The sequence below is a fragment of the Anser cygnoides genome, chromosome 2 (genome assembly GCF_040182565.1).
Source record: "Anser cygnoides isolate HZ-2024a breed goose chromosome 2, Taihu_goose_T2T_genome, whole genome shotgun sequence".
In the NCBI taxonomy this organism is placed as follows: Eukaryota; Metazoa; Chordata; class Aves; order Anseriformes; family Anatidae; genus Anser; species Anser cygnoides.
Window position 1 is genome coordinate 69,617,210 of NC_089874.1, and position 25,700 is coordinate 69,642,909.

Genomic DNA, 25,700 nt, shown 5'->3' on the forward strand with positions numbered 1-25,700 from the left:
AGGGAAAGATTAAGAAAGAGAGAAAGGCCAAAATAAATGTAAATATAAGAACTCTGCTCAAGAAATTATCGATAGGAACAGAGTATTACTTTCTTTCTCTTAAGGAAATCCTCCTGTACATAATCTGTTCTAACACTTCATGAAAAAATAACACATTAAAATACTTAAGCTCATTTCTTTCCCTTAGTCTTACCTTCACAGCATGTACTCAGCGTTTTATGCAGAGGCATGTGGGTAAGATTAAGGAGAACCCTTTTTTTCTTATGCTTCCACAAGATTTTTGAAACTGTTTGGTGTTCCTTTGAAGACTGTAGCAGTAGTTTACATACTGAATATTCATCACTAGTATGGAGGGTGAAGCACTAACTGTACACCATACTCCCTGCCTTTTTTAAATATTCATTGTCAAGTAACCATCCATGGAGCCTCATAAAGTATTAACTATTTAAGTAGGGAAGATCTCTGCGTAACTGCATAGAACAAATCCTACATGATTTAAATCCCACACAATCCTATTAAAATTCAAAGAGTTTCCAGTTGTTTATGTTAGTTCAGTATCTAATATTAACACCTGGTTTTAAAAATTTACATAAGCAATACTGCTCCACTAGACCAGTAGGACAGGACAGAGTAAGTTCAACCTTCTTGACTGATTTGGGTATATAAATAAATTATGTCTACATCTTGAACTTCAGCACTGTAGGCTTTACTTGGTTCACTGCTTTTCAAAAACTTCCATTTTATGTATTATATATCATGTTAGAAAGTACAATTGTGCTACATCTCCTGAATTGTCTTTCCTGAATTTGAAGATAGCCTGCATTTCCCTGAATAGTGGCTGCTGAATAGACCATGTATGGAAGTGTCAGACTGATAGATTCATTTATTTTGTGAAACGTATAGTCCAAATGCCATATTTAGTTGGAGGAGTAGTTTCTATTTTTTTTTTTCATTTTTCAGCTATTCAACTTACTTAACTGACCCAAGTGTAAGCAATTTGTCAGGACAATGAAATCATGGTGTGGAGCATTCACACCAAAGATGTATTACTGCAGCACATCACGATTGCAGCTGAAGTTCATAAAAATTAGATGGAAATGGACAAAGCTGTGAAAGAATATTTGGCCTTCACAGATATCCACTGCTATCTACAAGTAAGTAACTTCTACATGACAGAATGCGTCCAATATCAAGGATCAGGGCTTGATACCCTTTCTGGGGTGTATGAAAGAACTGGACAGATATTTTACATATTTTAAATGAAACACTAATAGTTTGAAGTCCAGTACTGACCAACCCTGCTGCTACTAGCTTAAGCATCACAGGTGCTCAGGTCCCCTTAAAATTTAAAAATGGGAAGGGCATTTTCTAAGATGTAGTCCGTTGTCTATGAATACCCCCAACCATTATTCACAATACAGCAATAATGCCTTGACTCACACTTAGAGAGAAATCAGCAGATGGTCTCTTTCCTCTTCATATAGAAGTGCCAGTTAAGTATAAAAAGGATAAAGCTAACAGTTGTGTGCCAACTATGCCAAAACATAGAAATATTGCCAGGTGTATGAATCTTTTCTTTTGACTCATATGTCCCTATATTTTAGTTTTCTTTACTAAACTCCAAAGTACCTGTGCACGTAAGAGACGTTAGAAATATCTGATCACTGCCACTAGATTTCTGCCTCTATTGCTAACTTAGAGATTGTACCAGCGTGCAGTGTCTTTAATTGCTACCAACAGGAAGAAATCTTTCCTTAGGATCCATTAGCTAATGACTTCCTCCCTTACTAAGTTGTAATTCTACAAAATTGTTTGTCAAACTGGCCATTTGCCTTCTTGGAAGCCAGATGTGAAGGATCCAAACAGGTAGGAGACATGACTACAAACACATACGTGTAATCGTATTAGCAATTATATACATTTATATGGTAACCTCATAAAGTTATTTTCTTAATACATTTTAAGTATCCACTCAAGTCATACTTAGGTCTGAAGCAAGTATTTTCAAGAGCCAATAAATTAATAAGTTAATTACTAGTTTTGCAGCATTCTTAACCATTCAAGCTCTAGGGTTTTTAGATCAGCAGCAATATATATAGTTCTATAGGATGGCCCAGATACAGTGTGTTTGCTAGCCTTTGGACATCTGCTTGAAGTTATATAAATAAGAGAGTACACTGGAGGTGTTACATGTAACGCAGCTGAGGACACACAATCCCAAAGACACATTCACATAATACAGCAATGTATCTACTACACCACAAGGCAAACATATACTTTGAACATGTAAATAAGGCCCAGGCAATGTGGTGTACTGAAAGTGCAGTTGAATTTCCTCATTCTGAGCAGCTGCACTGAAATTCAGCTGTGAAGATGGTCATGACGAGGAGGACATGCACTGGTCTTTCAGCTTTCAGCATCTGAGTGTGCTCACCTGTAAATATACTCCTAATCCATAGGAAAAGGCAGTGGGAAGTTTCAGTGTTTATTAAGAGTGAGCTGCTTTCCTGTGGCAGGGCTGTGTGACTAATGCATGAGAGTCATTCCTCGCAGTTTCAGCTACTTGTAACAACCTAAAGTTCTGCCTCTCAAACTCATGCTAGTCAGGAATTGCAATATCTCCACTGTATCATCTTCTGAGTACAGTCTGGAGTATGCTAGATAAAACCCTTTTATTGGACTTTGGTACTGTAAGTGACTATCTGCCAACATTATCTACTTTAAAAAGACTGGAAGCAAGCTTTCTACATTAGCTCAACATTAGTTTTTCAAAATTGTCTTTCTGCTGAAATGTTTTCAAATGCGTTTTGAAGGTTGGTATTATCCGTGTTGTTTCTGTTTCTATATTTGGAATCATAATAGTGTTTTGCCACAGAAACAAGTCATTGTGGGGTAATTAGATACTGCACAAACTGTTCTGCAGTAACTGCAGAAGACAAGAACTTGTTAACCTATGCAACAGAGAAAACTCAAGAAAGCTTAGGCCTCTGTGAATGACAGGATAGTTCCCTCAGCAGGGGACACCATGGGATAAAAACTTGTGCACAGGCTGTTGGCACACACTGACATGTTTTTGTCAGAGACTTTAGCTTCTGAAGTATATCAACTCCCTTGGTAAAAAATAAAAATAAAATAATAATAAAAAAATAATGTTTTCGTGAAATCATTGAGAATTTTTCCATCCTCCTGTTTACTAGGACCAAAAAACCAAAGCAATTCTCCTAATGATCTGAGGGCTCTCTTGACTCCATCTATTGAAATAATACAACACATTTTCTTATTTGTAGTTCTAAAATGTGAATACACAGTTTATATATTTACTTAAAATATCTGTATGCAAGTAATGGCATCAACTACACAGCCACAGATTTTGCCAATTGCAGTGTGTCACTTCAAATGCTCACAAGACTGGGAAAACTGATGATGATAATGTTTGATTATAAACCATTTAGTAGTCTATTTGCTCTCTTGCCAGACGTGCCTAACTCCTTTTGTCATCCTTGAGAGTGCATTCACATGCAGCAAGAAGGATCCATACATGTAGCACTTGTCTTTCTGTAGATTTAGGATTCCTGCCTGTTCTTTCGTTTTGGGCACAGTGCTCTGTCACCCGATGGGAAAGTCCCTCATGTGAGCAGCACCTCGAGCTCCATATCCGCTTGCTTGGCACTGAGTGAAGACTCTAGCTGGGAGCAGAAGGAGCACGCAGCCTGCCAGGCCCTGGGCACAGCCCAGCACATGTGAGGAGCTGGTGCTGGCAGTGCAGTGAAGGCTCCTGTTATTTCTGGGACCTCAGTGGCAGGCTGAGCTTCCCACCAGACAAATAACAACTCAGCAGTTCTAGGGAAGTGCTCTCTGCAAAGGATTTAGGTACCCATCAAATGGATCCTTTTAGAGCCTGGGGTTGAAACAATAATCCATTTACTTTTCATTTCCCACTAACCAGAGAGACTGCAGCAGTGTCCCAGTAGTGCTGAGTGTGTATAGTGAACAGTGTGAATAGGGAATGCTATTGTTGCTGGGAGAGCTCTTTTCTTTTACAGAGGCTGTTTTATATAGGGAATACCTTAGCTATCCTCCTTGGAGTATAGCATCTTAAAAAAATCCCGAAGCCCACATCAGAACTCTTCCCACAGAGGCTCTTGTGACTCGCTCTCTGGAAACCTAGTTGTAACTGTGGAATAACCTTCCACAGCCTTCCTACATTAGAAGGCTGTGGATGTAGGAGCAGCCTTCCTACATTAGACCCAGGCAGTCAGTACCTTCAAACACGGGCCAACACGAACCTTCCCTGTCAGGCAGCTGTTTTGCTCATATGGTGCTTCCTAAGGCTCTAATCAGCTGTAAGCTCCTAGTGACAAGGACCTCCCTATTTGTACATGTTTACCCAGCACACAGCATCACTGTGGAAGCCTACAGGAAGATCTAGCAGGTGCTATCATGGTATCAATCATAAGTAGGTAGCAGAGGATAAGTAAAAGCCCATTATCCAGAAAAGCTGCAGAGAACATTCATTATCTAAGGTTCCTACTTTTCTCCCTTTACCCCTCTATCTTCCAAATCACATACTGGCAGACAGAAAAACTTTTCATGTGCAAGTCAATTAAAAATTTAGAGGTCATGCCTTTTGAGCTGGATGTTGGTTTTCAGTAAGGTAAATTGAACCACATTTATTAATCAATAAATAAAAGGCTGGGGGAAAAAAATCATTTTCCAGGTAGTGTACATAAGGACTCTTGTGCCAAAACTGTCACTTATATCCCATTTCAACTGCTGGCTTGTTAAACAGTGAAAGTTCACTGATGGGTCTGCCAGATTAGATGAGGCAGGTGAAACATCCCAAGCCCCCACCAAAAAATCTCCTCTCCATACCTGTGAGAAAATCAACCTTTCCAACTATGAACAAAACCCTTTAAGTGATCTGATGCTCAGTGTGAAAATAACTAAAATCATCTGTTGGCATCGATCCCCACCCTGACCCCCATCACTCCCCCAGGTCATTTGAGTAATAAGAAGATGAAAAATACAAACCAAATTCCCCAGACACAAACATCTCAAAAGGCAAATGGTTTCCCAGTTCAGAACCCTGAGCATCCCATGTAACAGGGAGAATTCAGAAGTCAGAAGTAGGAGTGTCAGAGCAGGCACCACAATCAGAGGTGGCTCACAGCACTCTAATGCTGATCCTGGCACAGGGCTGCAAATAAAAATCAAAGCAACACATCTCTTTTCAAAACAAAGGAAGAGTTAAGAAAAATAAAAAGGAAAAGAAAACATCTAATTCTTCAAGTACCTTTGATTCCTGGCTGGTGGTTGATGCTGGAGAAGGGGGCTGCTCTGTTCTCTCCACTTCATTCTCTTTCTCCACACTATCCACGCTGACTTCAGTCATGCTGCTCGGAGGAATCATTTTGCCTCTAAAACACTGCGACTATCGGGAAAAAGGGCTACAGACCTTTCTTGCTTTTTTCATTCAATGTCCTCTTTCTTCTCTGCTCTTCTCGAGCAAATGAACTCCAACCACTCAGTTTCACTACATTTGCAAGAGCAGAATTCTCTGGATTTTCTTTTTTCCCTTATCCTCCTCCCCCTCCCTCCCCTCCTCTATGCAATTCTGCTAGCGAGGGGAGTAAGTTATCGATGGCTCCATAGGGCAGTTGTGTGCCTGCTTCTCTCCTTTCCCCGATCCTCCTCTCCTCTGTGTGAAGCCTGGAGGTGTGGAGCAGAGTCGTGACCATCAGCCCCGCGATCAGATGGGAGTGAAGCAAAGCAGAAAGCCCCAGCCATGCACATACACAGGGCACCGGAGGGAGGAGTTATATTTCTAATGCTTTGAATAGCTTTGGGGAGCATGTGCTGTCATAGTAGTGAAAGAAAGTAATGCGTGCATGCACACACACACACACAATACACACACACAGGCAGGCAGGGTACATGAGGTTTGGCAACATTTTACCTTTTAATCATGCTGAAGAAGGCAGAGTTTCAAGGGCAGCTTTATATTCTCATAAATCTGGTGATTTCCCAAGAAGGGCTCTAGAAACTGAGAAGAAAAATGACCCTCCCTTTACTTTGTCCCAGAGAAGATTATTAAGAATCCTAACCACTGATGTCTCTAAAACACCCACCCTGCCTTACACCCTGAGCAAGTGACAGGAGAGGGGCAGGGGAAAGGCACCTGTGGCTCCACGTGCTTTTTGCTCCCCTCTGGGGCAGGGGAGCCCCACTCTGAGCCACACACACGCAGCCATGGTCAGCTCGAGCTCCTGCCACCACACGAATCCTGTACCTGTAGGTTGTCATAGTGATAACACTCAATTGGGCTGCAACGGAGCAGAGGCAGCTGTCGGGAAGGGCCTGCCAGCATTCCCCAGTGCCGTCTTTCCCAAGGATGCGGTGCCCAAAGTCACGCTCGGGGGGCTGCAGTAGCGCTGGCAGAAGGTCAGCACGACTTTGCTGGCTGGCTCAGCTCTTGTCTTGGATTTGAATCAGCTGCAAAGATGCCTGTCAGCTCTCTTCCCCGCTGACTTAAGGTCTGCGTGGTGAAAGGTTAAATGGATTTGCTCCCCACCAGATGTATGTTCTGCAGAGCAGGAGCCACTCTGTATGGCTGCTGGAGATGCCTCTTTATGTTTCCTTTGAAGAAAAAAGAAAAAGCAACCCAAACATGTTTTCAATAAGCAGTGCTTATATCCCTTAAAGTGAGAAGGAAAAAAAAATCTTGCTAAGTAGATTTTTTCCTGGAGATACAGGTAAACATGTTTGGAGATGATTTGCTGACATCTGAGCCAGACAGGAGTTTCAGGACCTTGTCAGCTCTGGGAGAGGGTACCAGATTCCCTTCTGGTCCCATCCCTTAGAAATATAGTTGCTACCTGGGGCCGCCTTGCAGGCCTTCTCTGCCCCCAAATGATCCATGGGTGAAAGTGAAGCAGTTTATCAAGACAGGGATTGTACAGATGAAAGCCTGAGCAGAAAGTGCCCTGCAGACTCTGTATTCTTTATAACTATGCAGAAGCCAGGGGGGAAAAAAAAAAAGACAAAAAAGACTTTCTTTGAAGCTCTGGTGAATTTTTAGGACTGGCAGTTAAATGAGGAAAAAAGCCTTTTTCTTTGAAATAGAACATATAAGATACTGAAATCTTTAGTAGACAATAAACATGAAATACCGCAATGCTATTTGTACCACCACTTCAGAGCAAAAGCTCATCTTAGGAGTCTGCCAGCAAAACCCATTATTTGGCCTGTAGTCGCTAACACCATTATAGGGATCAAAATGAGAACACAGGCTGCTGTTGATGCAGCTTCAGTGACAACTGAGATTGAAGCAAGGAAACACAGAGCTTGGAGGGGCAGATTTGGCAGGTAAGTGAAGGAATTTATTTCCAAGGGTTTGATTTCTAAAATACAGCAAAGTCTTAGACTGTTCTCTTTAGAGCCAGAGGAATTCTCCAGGCACAAAGCTCACATCTTCCACCCACTAAGTGAGATTTAGGTGCTGCTGTACATTCAGCCTCCTAGCAATGAGGAGGGACCGGGCAGAGTTACAATTTGGGAGAATTAGGGTAGCTGCAGGCAACAGAGATCTTGGCAGGGCGACAGCAAATGAACACTCCAGCTCTGGCAGTGGTGTCCTTCCCTGATGGTCCAGCCCAGACAGGGCAAGGGCGTGGGGTCTGCCTGCTGCAAGGTTTGCTCTGTGTGTCCAGCAGTGGAACAGGTGAGAATCACAAAACTATTTTTCATTCATGCCCCCAGCAGTGCCAAGAAACAGTCTTTTCTGTCAAGATGCTCAAAAGCATCTTCTTATAGTGAACTTATAGGCCACATCTGAAATAGGCCTGCAGTGGCTGGTTAATAGTTAATGCTCTAAGTGTTATGAAATCCTGCACACATTTTGTATGAAAAGCTTGTAACGTCATGACTATGTAAGTGACCGTCATACCACTCTCTACTCACCCCCCCCCCCTTTTTTTTTTGTTTTACCAAATTAGTACTGACACCTGCTGCACTCCCTCGCTTCTTCCAATTACTCACTTGTCAACCACGACTGATCTGTCAGTTTCTTGACAATTAGCCTGGGAAAGATGAGTCAAACCTAAAATCTTACCAAAAAAGCAAAAAGGGAAAGAAGCTGGATTTCTTACATTTTTATTTCCTTCCACATAAGCTGGCTACTGAAAATCAAATATTCAGTATAACAAAACAGACTGATCAAATTAGATGAGCCTACAACTCCCACTCTCTCCCATGCTTCACTCTTGAGAAGTTGGACTTATGATTAGTGCCAATCAGTCTCTAAGTGAAGGTACTCGGCGGAAATGTAAGCACTGCAGCACAGTGCTAAACAAGAGGAAATTGAACAGATTCTCTAGTGAAGAGATGAGTGTAGATTTCTGAAGTGGAGAAAGGAAATTTGGATGAACAAAATATGAGAATGGATTCTCAGCCCCCAGCTGAAGTTGTTGCACTGTGTAAAGGCACTTGAATGCTGCCTGGAGTCACCACCAAGCACTCTCTTGTTGGGTGGTGCAAAACTGAGTGCATAGATGCTATGTTTCATCCTCCCTCCTGTCTCCGGGCCACACACATGAAGGTGACAGGGCATGATGCAGAGCTCTCCTCTGTGCTGGGGCTCCAGCTGTTCTTCTTGAGCACTGTCTGCAGCCCGCTCAATCAGAGCATCCAAAAGGCTCCTGGCACCAGGAATACATACTCTGATTATTAATACACACGGCTGTACTGCCAAGTCCTACCTGCTGTAGAGCTCCACAGTGGCAAGATTAAGTTGATGTAGGTGTTTTGGCCCATGCCATGTTCTTTCACATTCTTCTTCTGGTGCAGACATTCCCCTGATATATTTAGGCACCTTTCTGCAAAAGAGTTACATGAGCACAGCTGGATTTCTCTAAGAGGAAAATTAGGAAGTCAGCACTTATCAAAAGATGTTATACCTGATTAGACACCCCAGGCATTTACTAGAGAAAAATACTAAGTATAAAGGAGAGAGGGAGCTACAGGTATCATTATTTACTGCCTGGTGCATAAACCAGCTCATAGTCCTGAGCAAAATGGATATAAGGTTGCTTATAGAGACAATACCGATGAACAACACTTTTAAACCACTATGTTCCGCCCTCTAGGAATAGACAAAACAGGGAGGAATCAGGATGTCTGCCACCAAAGCACAGCCCTAAAAGGGAAGAGGATTGCAGTCTACTGAGAGTCCAAGTGGTTGCAGACTGAGTGCTACAGTAAACCATTAGACATGGAAAAAGGATGTCATTCTGGTACTTGCAGTGCAACTTTATCATCCTCTCTCTAAGTCACTCAGTTCAATTTGGGAATGTTCCAGGTGAGAAGTTGTAGCTTCATTTCTTACTCCATCCAATTTTGTCTTTGTGGAAACAGGCAACAGGATACCCATCTAGTACCATTTGCGATGGGAATTTTACTTTTGGCATAGTGCATTTGGCCAGACGTATCAGCAGACATGTTCACTAGGCTGTACTCTCAAACATCCACTATTGCCCACAGCTGGCTACTAGACTGCAAAGACCGGACCATTGCTTTAGCAGAGAATTTGCCTGTGTTTCCAAGTAACAGGCTTGTGGGCACTTCTCCGCCAGAAAACATTGTAGCCGCAGAGAAAACAGTATTAAAATAGCATCAGGTGGCTGTTTTTTTTTTCCTTGTTATTTTGTTTTGTTTGTAGCCACATACCCCTTGTTTGCTATCGGTAGAATCTTGGCAGTTCATCAAGCAGCTAACATAGCAACAACCCTTCCCACACCCCAGGATTTCACTTATCAAAATGGCATCCAAGGGCTACAGTCACCAGCTCATCAAGCTGGAAGCAGAAGCCAGTCAATGCTCTGAAAGCATTCACAGTACTAGTGGGATAATGGTGACTTGTATTTTGACTAAAATACAGTTAACTAAAATTCAGTTCTCTATTCTTGGCGAAGTCAGGAAGGGGACGAGTAAAACCGCTGTCTTGGACTTCCGGAGGGCAGACTTTGAGCTGTTCAGGACACTGGTTGGCAGAGTCCCTTGGGAGGAGGTTCTGAAGGGCAGAGGAGTCCAGGAAGGCTGGGCACTCTTCAAGAAGGAAATCTTAATGGCTCAGGAGCGGTCTGTCCCCACGTGCCCAAAGACGAGCCGGCATGCAACTAGACCGGCCTGGCTGAACAGAGAGTTGTGCGAGCTTAGGAGAAAAAAGAGTGTTTATAATCTTTGGAAAAGAGGGTGGGCCACTCAGGAGGACTATAAGGATGTTGCGAGGCTGTGCAGGGACAAAATTAGAAAGGCCAAAGCTCATCTGGAACTCAATCTGGCTACTGCCGTTAAAGATAACAAAAAACGTTTTTACAAATACATCAACACAAAAAGGAGGACTAAGGAGAATCTCCATCCTTTACAGGATGCGGGGGGAAAATTAGTTACAAAAGATGAGGAAAAGGCTGAGGTGGTCAATGCCTTCTTTGCCTCAGTCTGTAGCGGCAGGACCGGTTGTTCTCTGGATACCTGGTACCCTGAGCTGGTGGAAGGGGATGGGGAACAGGATGTGGCCCTCACTATCCACGAGGAAATGGTTGGCGACCTGCTACAGCACTTGTATGTACGCAAGTCGATGGGGCCAGATGGGATCCACCCGAGGGTACTGAGCGAACTGGCAGAGGAGCTGGCCAAGCCGCTTTCCATCATTTATCAGCTGTCTTGGCTATGGGGAGGTCCCAGTCGACTGGCGGCTAGCAAATGTGACGCCCATCTACAAGAAGGGCTGGAGGGTAGACCTGGGGAACTATAGGCCTGTTAGTTTGACTTCAGTGCCAGGGAAGTTCATGGAGCAGATTATCTTGAGTGCCATCACGTGGCACGTGCAGGGCAAGCAGGAGATCAGGCCCAGTCAGCATGGGTTTATGAAAGGCAGATCCTACTTGACAAACCTGATCTCCTTCTATGACAAAGTGACACGCTTACTGGATGAGGGAAAGGCTGTGGATGTGATCTACCTTGACTTCAGTAAGGCTTTTGACACCGTTTCCCACAGCATTCTCCTCAAGAAAGTGGCTGCTCTTGGCTTGGACTGGCGTATGCTTTGCTGGGTTAAAAACTGGCTGGATGGCCGAGCCCAAAGAGTCGTGGTGAATGGAGCCAAATCCAGTTGGAGGCCAGTTACTAGTGGGGTCCCCCAGGGCTCAGTGCTGGGGCCAGTTCTCTTTAATATCTTTATCCATGACCTGGATGAGGGGATCGAGTGCACCCTCAGTAAGTTTGCAGATGACACCAAGTTAGGTGCGTGTGTCAATCTGCTCGAGGGAAGGAAGGCTCTGCAGGAGGATCTGGATAGGCTGGACCGATGGGCTGAGGCCAACTGTATGAGGTTCAACAAGGCCAAGTGCCAGGTCCTGTGCCTGGGGCAGCGCTACAGGCTGGGAGATGAGTGGCTGGAAAGCTGCCTGGCAGAGAAGGACCTGGGAGTATTGGTTGATAGTCGGCTGAATATGAGCCAGCAGTGTGCTCAGGTGGCCAAGAAGGCCAACAGCATCCTGGCTTGTATAAGAAGCAGTGTGGCCAGCAGGTCTAGGGAGGTGATTGTCCCCCTGTACTCGACTCTGGTGAGGCCACACCTCGAGTACTGTGTTCAGTTTTTGGACCTGTCGCTACAAGAAGGACATGGAGGTACTCGAGAGAGTCCAGAGAAGGGCAGCGAAGCTGGTGAGGGGTCTGGAGAACAAGTCTTACGAGGATCGGCTGGGGGAGCCGGGGTTGTTCAGCCTGGAGAAGAGGAGGCTCAGGGGAGACCTCATCACTCTCTATAGGTACCTTAAAGGAGGCTGTAGAGAGGTGGGGGTTGGTCTATTCTCCCATGTGCCTGGTGACAGGATGAGGGGGAATGGGCTAAAGTTGCACCAGGGGAGGTTTAGGTTGGATGTTAGGAAGAACTTCTTTACTGAAAGGGTTGTTAGGCACTGGAATGGGCTGCCCAGGGAAGTGGTTGAGTCGCCATCCCTGGAGGTCTTTAAAATACGTTTAGATGTAGCCCTTAGTGATATGGTTTAGTGGAGATCTCGTTGGTGTTAGGACAGAGGTTGGACTAGATGATCTTGGAGGTCTCTTCCAACCTAGACGATTCTGTGATTCTGTAAAAATCTCAAAGTACTTTTTGGAGTTCAAGTAGTAAGCCTCCCACTGCTTCCAGGAGTGCTTATACTGTAACAAGGGAGTAAAGGTAGAGGAAGCCAAACCAACAGATTTGTGCTTGTACTTAAGCGTGAGATAAATAGAACCTCTGCCTGACCATTAATTTCAAAACCCATCTCTCTCTCCATCCATGGTAATACTACAGGGAGTGATGCAGAGACCACAATGCAGCTTGGGCAACTTGAACCTATCTTTCAGAGAAATTATGATGAGATTGAAATACTGCTACCCCATCATCTAGTTCAAGAAAATGAACAATGCTGCATCCTCTTGTGACAGCAAGAAATGTTTGAGAAGGGGAGAAGAGGATGTAATTATAAAAGATGGAATTTAGCCAAGATACAGCATGTAATATGTTCAGTCTTACAAAAAGCAGTGAGGTACCTTTAAATAACTAGCAACAATCCCAACCTGATTTTACATCTTTGCTAGCAGTGTGATTCCTTCTCTCTTTTTATAGGAATGTGATATAAAAAGAGGCCTGTGGAATCAGTAGCACCACTTCCTGCAACTCACAGATACTTGTAGAAATTCCTGCCATTTAATAGCCATCTACTGACTCGGTCCAACATGACTGTAGCGGGAATGCCCTCACCCAGTTCAAAGGGTTGCTGTGGTGGTGATTCAGCTATGCAAGCACAATGTACTAAATCCTTTCATGGTATCTGTGCTCCAAATATTTAAAGAGGTAACAAAGTTATGATAATTAATACTATCTCCCCCCCTTTTTCTGGACTCTGCTTTAACCTTACTTCTGTTCCCCAGGATGAAAAGCCTCATAGAAAGTAAGACTCTACCTGATTACTGTCAGTACAACTCGGAAGACTCTTATATAAACCCAGCCAGCTCTACCTACTTCATTTTCTTCTCAGCTGTTTCCAGGGTGGGGTGGGAGGAAACCCCAACAGGGTCACCATCCTGGATCTTGGGCCTTTTTTTTTTTCTTCTTTTCTGAATAGCTTTCAGTAGGAGGGAGCTTTCAGTCATCTTTCTTTCCTAAATTTCCTCCAACCTGAATTCTCACTGAAATTTCCTTGTCCAATTGTCATCCTTTTCAGGTATGAGTTGAGTATTACAGCTCACAGGGCTTTACCGGATTTGTCTTGTTCCATCACTCTGGTATTGAAGAGTGTATTATAATGAGCTAGTTCTTAACTAATGCCAGTGAAAATGCACTTACAGCAAAGTTTTGTTTAGAATGTAAATAGAATCCAAAACAAGATTTGCCAAACATTCCCAGCATAGCTAGTGGTGAACACAAGGATATATATATATACACACACACACTTTTTTTTTTCTCCTACAGATATCTTATGGCTACACACCAATTTTTAAAAGGCTGTGCATGCACAGAATTTCCTGTCTTAGGTAGTTATAGCGTGCCTATCACTGTAATATTTAGGCACAAACATGTATGCTGAATGCAAAATAAACCTCCCTGTTTACTGAAAACCTGCAACAGTTGTGCTATCATATTTTGCATTGAAAGAAAACAGGATTTCTTAACGTGCCAATGACCTCTGTCAGAAAAGCAGGACTTTTCTACAGAGTGTCAGAACTCAGTTACACACAGCAAATCTTTAAGTGCCTTTGGACCTGGTAGGATGAAATGTTTCACAGAAATATCAGAAATTATCATCATCAAGATTAACGTCCCACTCTATCTGATTAGTGCATGTGTCAAATGGAATAGGAGTATGTATGATGAGTTTTGCCCACTGTTATATAAGTTATTATAATGATCTATTACAGTTCTTAAACAAGAATAAATAAAGTGTTCAGCCTATTATATATTGAATTGGAAAGTGAATATCTTACAACCCAAATATATTGTTTTTGTTTCTTGAATCTTGATAAGATGCAAAACTTGAAAGATATTGATGGAAGATGGGCTGTGCTTTCTCCACATAGTTACCAAAATTAAAATGTTGAAAATTAAAATGTGAAGTAAAATGTAATAATTAAGTTTCAAAAAAAAAAAAAGGTAAATCTTAAAAACACTGCAAGAGGTTATCTGTAATATTTTGTATTATTTTAAAGTAACAAAAACTCTTATAATCCAGTGCAAAATGATAGTAGGAGGGTAGATATGATCACTATGATTCTATCAAATATAATCAGTACCTTTTTAGAAGGGCTGTGAAGTCAGTTTAGAAGGTCAATTTACAGAGGAAAAAAAATCAGGTCTCACTATTATGTCTAGAAGCAGTTAAAAAACCACTAAGCATTTTAGTTGAGAACCTTTCCAACCAGATCTCTCCATGGTTATACCATCATTTTTTGAAGCACTCCAGTTCATACAATAGTTGTATTTTGTTGCTTGAAGCAACAGGAAAGAATATGATCACTTGTTGCCGTTTGAAATCTCAACACAGAGCTTTTTGGAGTCACTGCTCCTTTTATAGGTACATATCATTGCCTCATTATCCAAAGAGGTCAAGCCCAGCTGCAACAGCAAAGAATTTCATGCGGAAAGGCAGTCAAGATTTTTAGAAGTACAAACATCAGAAAAGAAGAGAAATAAAAAAGTGGAAAAGTATGAATGACTTTACTTTCCAAATTTCTAATTATTTCTATTCTTTCTTGGATAAAAGAAAGACAAAAGCAAAAAAAAAAAAAGGCCAAAAAAAAAAAACAATTAAGGTTTTATTTTGTTAGTTATACTGCCTGCTGTAACATCATGCCATACATATAATTCTAATGTCTCAGAGTGGCTGTTCAGGCAGAAAAGGATTGCACACTAGACCCAGTGAAGAGCTTTCCACAGAATGGGTTACCTCAAATTCAAATGCACAATAACTGACCTCGGTGGTTTTAGACTGAGTAAGCAGGATCACAGAATGATTTGGACTGGAAGGGACCTTAACGACCACCCAGTTCCAACACCCTGCCATGGGCATGGACACCTCCCACCAGACCAGGTTGCCCAAAGCCCCATCCAGCCTGGCCTTGAACACCTCTGGGGCTGGGGCATCCACAGCTTCTCTGGGCAACCTGTACCAGTGTCTCACTGCCCTCTGAGTAAAGAATTTCTTCCTTATACCTAAACTCAGCCTCCTCTCTTTTAGTTTAAAGCCATTACCCCTAATCCTATCACCACATTCCCTGACAAAGAGTCCCTCCCCAGCTTTCCTGCAGGCCCCCTTTAGGTACTGGAAGGCAGCTATAAGCTCTTCTTGAAGCTGTCTCTTCTTCAGGCTGAACAAACCCAACTCCCTCAGCCTGTCTGCATAGGACAGGTGCTTCAGCCCCTTGATCTTTGTCGCCCTCCTTTGGACTCATTCTAATACTTCCACGTCCTTCTTGTGCTGGAGTCCCCAGAGCTGAATGCAGGATACTGAATTATGTTGTAGATTTATTCGTATGATTGGTCAAATTGATTTTAGCAAGATTATTCAGCCAATTATATTACACAAGTGATGATTTAGCTAATATGTTTATGTATCATTTTAAAATTCTATTTTCATTTTGTAGTCCATATACGGTCTTATTACTTTTTTTTTTTTTTTTTTTTAACTGGACCATGAGGAAAGAAAAGACTAACAAGCAGAGAGCATGAGGATAGCTGAAACCTAGAGGAAAAGCAAGTTAATCCAGTTTCCTAGGAAGGACTAATATTTAGCATGCTTTAAGTTAGCCAAAAGCAGAACTAACAGCAAGGTGCAAGTGGTTTGACTTTTAGAAATGCAGGGGACTAACAACTAAAGAAAGAAGGCATTTATAGCAGAAGAAGCAGCCATCATCACATAATGCAAGGGATTGTTTCAAACTGGGGCATTCTTCTGAGATCTCAGAGAGAAGGAAATCCCGTGGATGTGGTAATCCAAATGATCAGAACATTCAAGAGGCACAGACACTAGGAAGATATAACATCAGTCAGACAAGGATTTTGATTCATAAGATAATATGAAAAGGAAAGTACTATCAACCAAGCTGCAATACAACAGAATAGATTCTCTTTCCAAGTGAATGTGACCAGCCCTCAAACATGAACTCATACGAACACACAAAGTTTATACCTGAACTGTGAGCTCTTCAGGCTCTATTCTTCAGTCCTGCTATTTTGAGTTTGTACAGCACCTAGGATCTTCCTTGCTTTCTGGCTTGTCTTGGGTATTACAGTAAAACAAACAAATAATCATTTAAAATAGTGGATGCGTGTCTGCTCAATCCCAGGAGCACTGTAAATCTAACTTCTGAAATATTTGGCTGTGTTCAAAGACCTTATCATCAAAATTTTCCTTTTGTTTTCCCTTCTCCCGCACACTCCCAATTTGCTGTGATAAACAAAATCCTGCTTTTATGCACTGACCATCAGAAACTAGAGGAGAAGGTATTCAAGCATTTTAGCAATGAAAAAAAAACCCACAGTCATATTTTCAAGACCAAAACATTAAAAAAAAAAAAGACATCAAAATAAGAAAGTAGAAGCTAAACACTAGATATTTTTATATATATGTTTTTATGCTGCATACGTAGCCCAATAATGGCTTCACATATTGCAGAAACATTGAGTGATAGACAACACTAGGCAGTAATGCTCAGGAAAGGTGGGGAAAAGATCACTGCAGCAAGGACTCCATACATCAAAAGAAACGGTATAGAGAAAGATCCAATTTGGAAACAAAATGGCTGCTGTGTATTTGTGTGACCCCCTAATATGAGCTTTGTGTAGCAAATCTATTTCTGTCTTCCACACAGAGAAGAAAAGAATGTGCAGAAATGTGAATGACATGTTTTAACTGCAGATTGTTGGTAAAGCTTTTGACTTTATAGAGGTGTATTTTTAATCCTGTTGCAGCTAGTGGATTTATAAGGATACTTGCAATACATCTTAAAAGCAGTTTCTCCATTAACTGAAATACTCCGTCCTCAAGTCTCCATGGGTGGGATTTTCAAAAATGCATCATGGGGCTTTATCTTCTTCCAGAGATGTGAAAACTGCCTTCCTTTGACCCAGACAAAACAGTTGGACCATAACTGAGCAGTTAGCTGAAATCCCTACCACTACGTTTGTACAGAAAGGTCTAGATATATTTTACTTGTTACTATTTCTCTTACTATTAGTCACCTAGAAATTATGTCTGGACCATATGCTCAGGAAAAAAAATAAAAATAATCTGGTTCTGGATTCACTCACCTTATGTCCGTATTTTTTAAAAAAAGTCATGATTGAAAGCTTTATTCCACTGAACCTGAATTTTATCTAATCTAAATGTAAGAAGGAAGTTGAAAGTAGAATAAAATACATGATAACAATGCAGCTGTAACCATTTTTTTCCAAGTCCTTTATTGTCAGATGTTATTTGCTTAGCAGCTGGTAAATAGGCTATCAAAAAAGATGTGGGGAGAGTTTTCCAAAAGACATGAATGACACCAGGGCATCAAACTTTGGTTAACCAAAGACAGATAAAGCTAACTTTTTAGAGAGAATTCTCTCAGTATAAAGAGAACATATCTCCTTCCCACCCAGGGAGGCACTTTGAGAATTACAGTAAAAGCTTCTGTGCCAATTCGATAAAACACCATCCCTGAGCAACATAGCTTTGCACATGAAGTTTCAGTCATATTATACTACTGACAAGGGGAAGACATTCACATTCAACTTCTGAAAGAGTAAATATTTTTAAAGAGAATTGTCTTAACGGGGAATTTTGAGGATGCATGCAAAATGCTGGGACCACTGAAATCAGTAAATGGTCCCAGGATTTCATCCCTGCAACCAAATACAGATGGTTCCAGATAAGGATGTCTGGCGAGATATCTGTGGGAATAAAATGATTCTGAAAAAACAGGCCATAACAGTTATCTGGCAAACAGATCAGACAGTGCTATTATAGTCAGCAGGCAAACCATTTTCCCTGTTAATTATATGCATCTAATATCAGAGATCTAATTATCCAAGAAAAAATTAAAATTCCTAAAAGAGCAGAGAACTGAAAAAATGGAATACAGCCAAACATCCCTGAAGTTTTCACTCATGACAATCTTAGCCTCAGAGATCAGCATCAATTTTGACTACGCTTTAACCTTTTTATTTTTTCCCTTCAAATAGTATGAAAAAAGAAAAAAAAAAAAAGAAAAAAAAAGTTCTGTATATATAACTTCCAAATATTTACTGCCTTCCAGCACTTCTTGTACCACTTGACTATACTGAATTGCCCTGATTATTTCTCTTTTTCTGTCACTGAGAGAGAAGGATCCCTGTAAACAAAAACTTACTTTGGAAAATACAGTTTTACACCAGTATTCATTTCACCTTTGAGGAGACTGGTCACAAATTCCTAGAGCCATGAAGTATACCAGTAGCTACTTTGTTAACTATTTAATCTCATCAGTTGTGATCATTATGTAAAACAGAAATTAATGGAGTGAAATTCCTTCCTGAAAATGTAACAGTTTTCTCTGAATACATATACAGTTTGTAGCCTATTTCACATAACACCCCTGCTCAAAAAAAAAAAAAAGATTAAAAAAAAGATCATCTGATGGCCAATATCTAGACCTCTTTCCATCTATGGAAAGGGGATTTCATTTATGTCTACTGAAATACCTATGAATCAAGATGCTATGGGACCATGCTCTTCATAGTGTTTTCCTTTAAAAACAGCACTCAAGGGAAAAAAAGGGGATGGCGGGCGGGCAGGGGTAGTGAATACAAACCTGAATGCAACAAGAGCGAAATTTCTGTGAAAAGTTCAAGTATTGGTATTGGTTGTGGCCAGATATTGGTTGGTGTTCAGATGGGTTTAAACAGACATAGCTCAACTGGCTTTAGGGATCTATGCTAATTTATACAAATAAGTAGCACTAGAAATGAAGTAGCATTAGAAATGAAATAAAAGACCAGAAAACAGGATAAGCTGGAAACTCAAGTTGCATCTGAAGACACATTTAGAAGTTATATTTTGATAGCTCTTAAACTTTGTTTTTAGATCAAACCTAAAACCCTCATTCTCAACCTTCAACTTCACTACTGCCAGAGGGTATAATATGAGCTGAAGGCAAATTTACAGAAGAATACACCAAAAGGAAGAATAAGTATTATCTTGGCATTACAGAAACTATATTAAACTATATCTCCTAGGACCACAGAAGAGACATGTGTTAATGGAATCATTGCTCTCATTTTGTAAGTCTACCCATGTGGGAGCAACTTGACAAAATATCAGTTACTATTTTAAACGACAAAACCAAACCAATTCGTCTTAGGTGTCAGACATCCATACTCAAAAAGGACAATTCCTGGTTTTAGGAATTGTCCTTTCCTGTTTTTCTGTAGATTTTCTTTTAATCTGTCTCATAAAGATGTGTAACTATCCCAGTGAATTTCAGCACAGTTTAAAAGCCATGTCCTTATTTCTGCCTCAAGGGCTCCTATTAATCCCTTACAAATGTTACATGTTAGTTCAAGAAACAGAGATTTTCTGTTTTAACTAGTCACCTTCATTATCAACTCATATTCTATTATCATTCCTGGACAAGTAAATGATTTATATATTCCTTACAGGGCTAGCTTTGATATTGGGGGACTGATCTAACAAACAGATCGTCAGGGCTCTCCAACAAATTTAATATATTATTGTTTTATTCTAAGAATACCACTACATTCTAATCTCTATTAGGATTTATTGCCAGATGCAGAAACGCAATGCTTGTCAGATGAGGCGGTGTTGTAACCAGCTAGGTAGGTTTTCCCAACATGAAGGAGGTGAGTTGTTGCTCAGTGAGAGCACTTCTGGTGTCTTGACATTTATTGAAGTCCCCTTGCAGACCTGGTAGGGAGCCACCAACAGTAAGGCTTCTGGGGGACAGGTCTGAAAGTATCTGAGCATGCCCATTTGAGCTGCAGCCAGAGGATCTTCCATTCTTCCCCAGGTGGGGAAGGAAAATGTGGAGTTAGAGAGTGATTAGTCTACACAAAATCTGTGCGCCTGTGTTCACACCATGTGGACTTGGGAGTGGGATGCAGGCAGGTTTCACAACACGTTGGGGAGAAAGGTAGGGTTTGGTCATTGATTTGCTGCCTCCTTGGATGTATTTTTCTACTGAGCTGAGAGGAAAAACTGCCCACTATTTATCAGAAATGAATGCCTACCCACCATAGACTCACTGGTCACTGTGTCTTGATGCTAGCATGAAGGTCTGTTGTTTAAACTGAAAAGGAATGTTTTTTTGTTTACTCCTAAATTTCTAAATCAACAATGAAAAGTATCTTAAGTATCATATCAATGTCTATTAAGCCTTTTCTAAGCCCACCTTTTCCATTGTAAAGCTTCAGTCATGTTGGCATGAAGACATTAGGCAATATACTCTAAAGACTAATACCTATAATATCTAGTTATTGAATCACCAAACATGTCTCCTAATTCCCCCACTCTTAGACCAATGTAAACTACTCTCTCCCACCCACAGTATACCTTAGCCTTTCGTTGGAATAGCTGTGCATAATTTCTCCTGTCTCCTCAGAAAAATCTGTACAGCGTTTATCATTTATGGCGTGGCTAAAGCCTTTCAAATCTGTGAGTCATTAGACCTCGATCAAACTATGTGAGCTCACGTAAGAACAACATGAAGCGTGCTTGTAGAAATGCTTTGCTTGCTTACCTGTTGTACTTCACATAAACCTTTTTCTAGGCAAATACTCATGAGCAACGGTCTTTCTATAAAAGGAGGGAATTCACTGGGTATACTGCGTTCAAATGAGCTTTTCATTCTGAATGCAAAATTCTTACTGGATGTGAGGTCTACATACCGATGCATACCTGAAATGGAAAATGCATCAAATGGAGCAGAGTGCTGCGGCTGTATGAGCTTCTTGTGTCCCAAATTTGTACAATTTGATATATATATATATATATATATATTTAAATCCCTTACAATCTTGCTCTTTTACCCTTACTTATCCTTAAGAATTCCTATCTTGGCTGGAATGTAGGGTTTGGGTTTAGTTTTGCTGGGTCAGATACGTGAATGGTGGAATTCACTGCAGTGTTTTCAAAGCTGATGGCAGCACTTGAAACTTTCACAGCAGAGTATCTTATTATGACACACTTTCACATACAATCAAATGAAACTGCAAAATATGTCTGTGATTTTGATGTCAATCTGTCAGGTGGTTCATCTATTTCAAAGGAAAGTGACTTCAGCAAACTTTGATGTACTTGATATTAGGAGTGCCTTAGCCTTAACAAAACTTGAACACAGTAGAGGACCTGATAGATCTAGGTTTCCAGACTCTTAGAACCATTTCCCTTATAAGGGTCAACAAAAAAAACATTTGCCCATACTAAATTTAATATTATCACATGAATGCTGTGTAACTGCTTGTCATAGTCAGCAAATAATTTAAAGGCTGCATTGTAAGACCTACATTTTCTTTGTTAGTAGGGCACTCCCACATTTAGGAGAGCATTAAACATTCAAATATATACATATGAATGCTGCAAAGGCATGGTGTGCTGTACTAATTGTTTTGATCACAAGAATTACAGCAAACATAAAATTAGCTCCTGGATCACAACTACAGAGTGAATAAGTCTCACCAGTCTAAACATCTCAAAGTTTGGAATTTAAAAAGACAAACATACATCTAAATTGTGCTTCACACAGTGCAGCTTTCTCCCCTCTGCTTCCCATTTGATTTTGCAGCCCATTAATCAGACAATTCATCTCAGTCACAACCCTATCGCATCCTTCTCTCTGCTCCAGTGCAACTCACCAAATGTAGCCTCTTCACATGTTTTCACATTGATGATACTACAAATTCTATATCTTATGCAACACTGGAAGCTGCACTTCTAGGGTCAGTGGTCTTAGGCAAGTGTCTCAGTCACTAGAATAGAGTTGAATGGAAGCACTGAATTATGAAACATCTGCAAGAACTGGGGTCCAAAACTGCATCTGACATGGCCTCTCTCAGTCTCTGAAACAAACACAGTCCACACAGGCATACCTTATATGCAGATTTAAAGCAATTTGAGATGGCCCAGCTACCTTTAAACGACAAGCCAGTTTAAACAGCATGCCCTAATCTCCACGTACTGATTGATATTTTGTGAGTCTCTCCAAGTCCTTAACCTGCAAATTCTCCAGCCACTTTTTCCCTCAAAACAGCCCCAACCTAAAATTATGACCTCTGTATATTTGTGATATAGCTTACCCACAGCATGTCAGCAGGACAGGCTTTACTTCTTTGCTATTACGTTGGCCATTCAGCCTCAATTCTGTCTGGAAAAGCAGCTCATGAGGGACCTCAGCAAAGGTTCCTTTAAGGAAAGGCAAAAACAGAAATCAGGACACTGAGCCAAACATGTTTCTCAATCAGGTTGGCTTAGTGCTGTGAACCGATCAGCCTAATTAGGCAGACATGATGAGGAGCAACTGTCCTCTCTAGAAACACCCAACTGTGCATGGAGCTGGCAACAATAATCAGCCCTTTATCAGAGAGCTCTGAAAGAAGCAACGCATTAGCACGGTGATTACCACCGAATGACACCCAGGTGCAGAGAGTTGTGTAGCTGCGTATATGGTACTGGGGAATTTTAAGCCTCTCATGAAACTGTGCTCTAGTAGCTAGGTTCTCCAAGAAAAGATATAAAGAAGACTGAAGGATTGATGTACATTCTAGCAGAATTAATTAAAAAATGTCAAAGTTATGAAATGTTTTTAGAAAAAGGCAATCATATTGCTGCAGCTTTATGAAGTTATTTCTGCTTTAATACAGAAAGAACTGAACAAAACTTATTTTAAAATGTTGAAATAAGAGACAATTTCTTTCCATACTGCTGTATCTGTACAGTTTTTTGAGTAATTATAGTTCCTAGTCCTTATGACTGTGACTGTAATTTAGAAAACATTAATGGGAACACTATAAAGAGTAGAAGTATCTGCAGTCACCGTCTGAAACAATAGCTTGGATGGGTATGAATTACTTCATTCACCTTAACATATATTAACTCTGAAGACTGATAATAACAATACTGTTACCATTTCACTACTCTTAATTTCATTTGAAATATATAGCTAAAGCACATGTCTCAGAGGCTTACATTCTCTCTCAAGCGACAAAAAACCCTGACTATCTTTTGTGTAATTCAGTATGACCAGCTATTCTCCATCCAACCTGCTGGTTTGTTGGAGTTTCTTTGACAAAAATGTTTTCTTCTGGCAAATGGTTTCTTTCCTCTTCTAAAAAAAAGGATCCATTTCCAGTGAAATATGAACTTCAATAAAATGAAAACATTTTTCTAAATCTAAAGTTGCCAAAATCTCAACTGGGAGAAGCAATTCCTTTTTTCTTGGGTCTATAAAGTCATGTATATTTCCCTTCTGCCACAATGTTACCTCTCCCTACTCACCTTGCCTGAGACTCCAAGGACCCAGAAAACTGAGGGTCATCCCTGCAAAATGGATATAACCTTAACTAACATTTAAGCTTACCCTCAAACAGTCTTTAAGCTCCTTCAGGATCTGGTTAACCTAGTTAAAAGCTGTACCACATTAGACAAAAGCCAGAAAACAGTGAAAGAAGGAGCCAAAGTGAAAGACTTTGTTTTCTCTCAATCTAATTCCTGTTACATCTTGGTGGTTATTTTATTTATTTGTTTGTTTGTTTTCCTCCCTTGCACATTCTTTCAGATGCAGATCTGGAAAGTAGTTCCCCATTTCTGAATTTTTGTCGTAGGCACATGTGGTGGTTTTACCGTGCTAGGCAGCTGAACTCCACCACAACTGCGCTCTCACTCCCCCTCCTTAGAAGAGGGGAAGTAAAGGAAAGAACAACTCATGGGTTGAGATAAGGATAATTTAATTAAAGGGAAAAAAATAATTATTAAGGAAAGATTGTTATTAATTTAACAATTCAACTAAAGAGAAAAAAGGGAAAGGGGAAAAGGGAGGGGGAAAGGGAAAAAAAAAAAAGTAAAGGCTGTGTGGATGTGCAGAGGAAAGAAATTACTCTCTACTTCCCACAAATGAGTGATGCTTGACCACGTCCTTGAAGCAGGGCCTCAACACACGTAGCCGGTGTTTGGGAGGACAGACATTTTCACAACAAGAGCCCATCCCTCCCCTCTTCTTCCTTTTCCTACCTTTTATTGCTGAGTGTGACATCATATGGTATGGAATATCTGAAATATCTCTTTGGTTGTTTTAGGTCAGCTGCCCTGGTGATGTTCCTTTCTCACTTTTTTGCCCACCCCCTAGGAGGGTTAGAGAGAGTCCTGATGCTGTGCCAGCACTGCTCAGCAGCAGACACAACACTGGTGTCATACCACTTATGTTCTAGCTACGAGTGCAGAGCACAGCATTGTATGGGCTGCTGCAAGGAAAGTTAACATCCCAGCCAGACCCAGTACAGCACAACAAGCCGGTGGGAGATGAAGGCAGCGGAATTCCACAACCCCCCTCTGACTGCAATGAAAATGAGGGCCAGGAAGCAATTACTCTGTGAAAACATATATATCTGCAACCACCCGGGAGGGGTGGCATTAATAAAGAGTTTTAATGCTGTTGCCTGATTAGAAAGAGGAAAGTTAAGGTTAACAGTTTTTTGTTTGTCACAGTGATTCAAAGCAAGGCTATGGGGAGTGAGAAATAGTACTTTTAAGGTAAGGGAAGCTTCACTTTCAAGCTCACAGCAGCTATGCTTTTCATCTGATGACTGCAGAAGTTGTAGAAAGAGAAAGAAACAGCCCTAAGAATCCGCAGCCTAAAAGAGCATCATGGATTATGGAAAGCAGTGTCTGCTTCAAGAAAAATGAAACTCATCTGCATCAGTCATTAGGAAAGGAGGAGCCTTATTTTACACATTTCTTTTGAACCCCAGTGCTATCCCATTACACCCCACCCAACATGTCTCACATTTGGGCAAACACCTACACAAAATGTGTTTCTTTAGGTTCTGGATGCTTTCAAAATTTGTTGGCACTTTTGTTCTTTTCATCACCAAGTAGTGAGAAGTTCAGGGGCTGACACACCTCTCTTGGTGATGTCAAGATCACTGTGAAAGTGTCTGCCACCCTACTCTTGATAATCAGTTCTCCCTCCTTGCATTCAGAGTGAGCTTGTCAGGTACCCTGCCAGGTAAGTGGGCTCTAGTCTCTGGCTCTTCCTCTTAACAACAATACCTGTATGAAAAGCCATATTTTTTGCCTCATCTCAAAGAGCCTGAAGGACAGGGACCAACTGTTTGTCCAAATCCCCTTGTACTACAGGGTTTGCTAGAAAACTTTTTCCAAGGCTGCTGTACTGCATCCTTGAAGGCAAGGATCGTGAATGTTCAAGACCTACAAAGAAACAGAACAAAGTCCCTAACTGGGCATGTGAGAGAACTGATTATTCTTGTTAAGGAGAAATAGAGAAAGGAGAAAAAAAAAAAAAAAGAAAGGAATTTCAGATTTTTCTCTTTAAATTATCAGAGAGACCAAAATGGCACTTGGTTCTAGTCTTATAGTCTTCCGATTCAATTTTCCATACTTTCCCTGTTTCCT

At 41.0% G+C, this 25,700-nt stretch overlaps 1 protein-coding gene across 13 annotated transcripts in view; it reads right to left on the bottom strand.

The window, feature by feature from the left end:
- Window positions 1–25,700, bottom strand: part of STAC (SH3 and cysteine rich domain) — a 158,260-nt gene that overhangs the window by 74,130 nt on the left and 58,430 nt on the right. For 2 of the 13 annotated variants that reach the window (XM_066992396.1, XM_066992399.1), the window contains exons 2-6: window positions 22,370–22,475; window positions 8,757–8,873; window positions 6,290–6,636; window positions 5,957–6,043; window positions 5,294–5,709 (exon numbers count right to left, since the gene is read on the bottom strand). In XM_066992396.1, the coding sequence (XP_066848497.1) occupies window positions 5,294–5,410 (117 nt within the window). In that variant the 5' untranslated portion in view covers window positions 5,411–5,709; window positions 5,957–6,043; window positions 6,290–6,636; window positions 8,757–8,873; window positions 22,370–22,475. Of the gene's footprint in view, window positions 1–5,293; window positions 5,710–5,956; window positions 6,044–6,178; window positions 6,267–6,289; window positions 6,637–8,756; window positions 8,874–22,369; window positions 22,476–25,700 lie in introns of those variants that run through there. The other 11 variants (XM_066992403.1, XM_066992401.1, XM_066992404.1 and 8 more) reach the window with 11 other exon arrangements.